We start from the raw sequence: 3,204 nt of genomic DNA, 5'->3' as shown, positions 1-3,204 counted from the left end.
ATAATATCTAAAACCTATAAAGAGTCGATAGAAAATATGGATAAGTTTTGCTCCAATTTATTCGGCCTGCTTATGTGTAACGACAGGTAATGTACATGTTACCTATCTCCCGTCTCTTTTAAATGTACACTTTAGTGTACAAGTTGATTTATTTTTATTTTTTTTTGTTAATTACAAAATTTTTCTTGATTATCGAAATATTTATTTATTATCATGAGTAGTTGTGTATTTAATCATAGATAATATAAGTTGATGTAACTACATCACAAAATGTACATCTAACATTTTTCATCTTTATAATCTGTTAGTTTAATTTGTTTGTTTTTTTGCAATTTAGTCCTGATGCAATTTAGTCCTGATGTTGATATTTCAAGTCTCATATAAATATTTTCATGCAAAATATTGTAAAATAAATTACCAAAATTGTCAAATAAAATAAAAATATATGAATATATAATACGTCTAAAAAATAACAGAAAGTCACAAAGTATCAAAAAGAGAGATCGAGAAAAAGGAATTTTCCCTCTAATTATATTTATATTTATACCGGATAAAATGCTGTTCATCATCAGGTTCTAGTGTAAATGATAGATTATCACATATATTAATATATATGAATTTATTAATATAGATGAATTTTATGTCAGATTCTTGTTTAGAGTTCAGAAATTTCATGTGAAACATATGACTTTTCTAATTTTATTTTCAATTCTCACCTTTGTCAATTGTCAATAATCTATAATAATTTGTCATTCTCAGTGGAATGTCCAAACAAACAAATAGAATTGACTTTCTTATAATTTTCTCCTAATTATTAATGGTATCATTTCAAATACAAAATACACCACCACAAAAAATTTAAAGCCAGAAATATTACAAGATGCAAAATCCCAACCAATAACAAACAAGATAACCCAACCCCATCAAACCAACACAATATCTTCTCTTCTCTAATTATTATTACAATAATATATCTCCATGCACAAAACAGAATCTACTTAGTTTCTGCTAGCTAGCATGGGGTGCACTTCATCCAAGAGGATCGACGACACCGTCGTCGGTCCCTACCGTCCGCCGCCCGCAAGCTTCTCCGTCTTCGACGTCTATGCTATCGAGGAGCCGTGGCTCAATGCTCCCGAGACAGACAACGAGAAGAAGCCGTCGCACGTGCCGGCTCCCATTCTCGAGAAGCTCAACGCCATCGAAGAGGCCCCCCGCACGTGGGACGAAGTCAGCAAGGTGTTGGAAGACCTGAAGCCTAAACTCAACGCCACACTGCCGCCACCACCGCGGCCGCAGAAGATACAGGAAACCCCTCTCTCTGTGCCAAAGGCGAAGCCGCTCCGACGCAAGAGCTTTTCCTTTCACACGCTGGAGGAGCTGGAGGCCAGAGCTAATGCTGCTTCCAATTCAAAAGCAACAACGCAGAGAACAACAGCAAAAATGGAACCGAAATTCGAGTTCCAGAAATCCAAGACACAAAAAGCCTATTCGGAAAACAGTGTCATCACAGCGGACGTGCCCAGATCCTTGAATGAGAACATGTTCATCGTCAGAGACAAATTCGAGAGAGAGCAAGAAAGGAAAACCTCCGCATTCGTGAAGCGCGGCAACCCGTAGAGAGCGACTTCCCGGCCGAGCCGATTCTAGAGGCAGAATTAAAAAATTTCACAAAATTTCAAAATTTTGTTATGAAAATAGTGAGAAAATTACTTTTTAGACTTGTACATGCAATTTCCAAACAAGTCAGAAATTTGAAAACAAAGCCCTAACAAAAAATTAAAGTATATGTGAATAAAATGTGGGGATTTATATTTACACAGTACTCTGTTTGGTACATCACTCCACTTTTTATATCATGTATTTTTTTTAGAGTTATATCATGTATTATTAATGGACAGTAATACCTTTCTATTGTTCGTTTTAGGAACCTAGTTCCTATAATAAATTCATTAATAGTGTCGAACTCTTAAAATTATAACATAATTTAAATTTACTATATCAGACCCCAAAAAAAAAAGCAAAATGGATAAGACAAAATTTTAAAATATCATTCGTTAAACTAATCATTAACTTTATTTTGTTTTATAACACGCAATTATTTATTCTTATGTTTTTTTAAATATATATATATATATATATATATATATATTTCCCACCATTATTGTGCTTCGTACGTAAGAAATTTTTTTATTAAAGTTAATTTATTTTAAAATATAAATTTATTGAAATTTTTTTTATATCAAAATGTATGCAGTTTTATCAAATTTATAGTGAACATAAAAGTTTTTTCTAAAAATAAAAAATAAAAGAGAATATAGAATAATTTTAATCTTTAGTGTATGTGTATATTTAATTCCCCTAAAATGAAACATGATAAAAATTATAAAGTTTAATTGTGTATATAGTAGATATTTTGTAAAAAAGTAATATAAAATAAAAATATCTTATTTATAATCTCAAATTTAATATGTGTTTCATACATTTATCTCATGCTTTAACAAAATTTTGTACAATCCAATTTTTTGAGATAGATAGAGCAATTGAATTAATGTGGTGTTTGAGCTGTTGTATAATTTAAAAAATTTAAGTTATGTACCAAATATACCATATTCACTAGTTACAAATTTTGGTAAAGCGAAAAACACTTGGTCCTACCATTATTATCGGAGATAAAGCCACATATTCGATGTCATTGATTGAAAGAAGTTCAATTATTAAGGGAGAGATTAATTGTTGGGATGAAAATTGAAATATATATTTACTAGAAAAATTAAATAAATAGTCTTGTTTTCTTTATACAACACTATAACTCCATATAAATAAAAATTCAACCCACGCGAATATAAAAATGCAATACTAAAACCAGCATGGCTTTATTACCTCAGTGGGCAATGTTCCGTGACGTATGAGCTAGGACTGTTGATGGAAACTCGTTAGGTCGAGTCGAGTGTGACATATTATCGATTCTTGAAGGGAAGAGATGTGGGCGTGGTGAAGTTGAGCGAACGGGTCAATTGGTTTGGATCCTGAACTAGGCACGCGTTGAGAGAGGCTCGGGTTGGGTGTGAGGGTTGTAGACTAGAGAGGCAAGATTTGTGCCATGCTTGAAGTGTGGAAATTAAGACTAGTAAAGTTTTGTGTTTGACATAGATATTTTGAATCTTCTAGTTTTTCTTTATATATCTATTATAGGAATGATAT

The 3,204-nt window shown here is 31.9% G+C and overlaps 1 protein-coding gene across 1 annotated transcript; it reads left to right on the top strand.

Annotated features, from left to right (window-relative positions):
- Positions 1–1,017: 1,017 nt before the first annotated feature.
- LOC140860593 (uncharacterized) lies at positions 1,018–1,620 on the top strand. Its single transcript, XM_073263595.1, has one exon. It carries the CDS (start codon positions 1,018–1,020, stop codon positions 1,618–1,620), a length of 603 nt encoding a protein of 200 aa, XP_073119696.1.
- Positions 1,621–3,204: the final 1,584 nt, after the last annotated feature.

Source organism: Henckelia pumila, chromosome 4, assembly GCF_033568475.1.
Source record: "Henckelia pumila isolate YLH828 chromosome 4, ASM3356847v2, whole genome shotgun sequence".
In the NCBI taxonomy this organism is placed as follows: domain Eukaryota; kingdom Viridiplantae; phylum Streptophyta; class Magnoliopsida; order Lamiales; family Gesneriaceae; genus Henckelia; species Henckelia pumila.
Note: the sequence above shows the minus strand (reverse complement) of the source record. Positions and strands in the feature narration are given on the sequence as shown.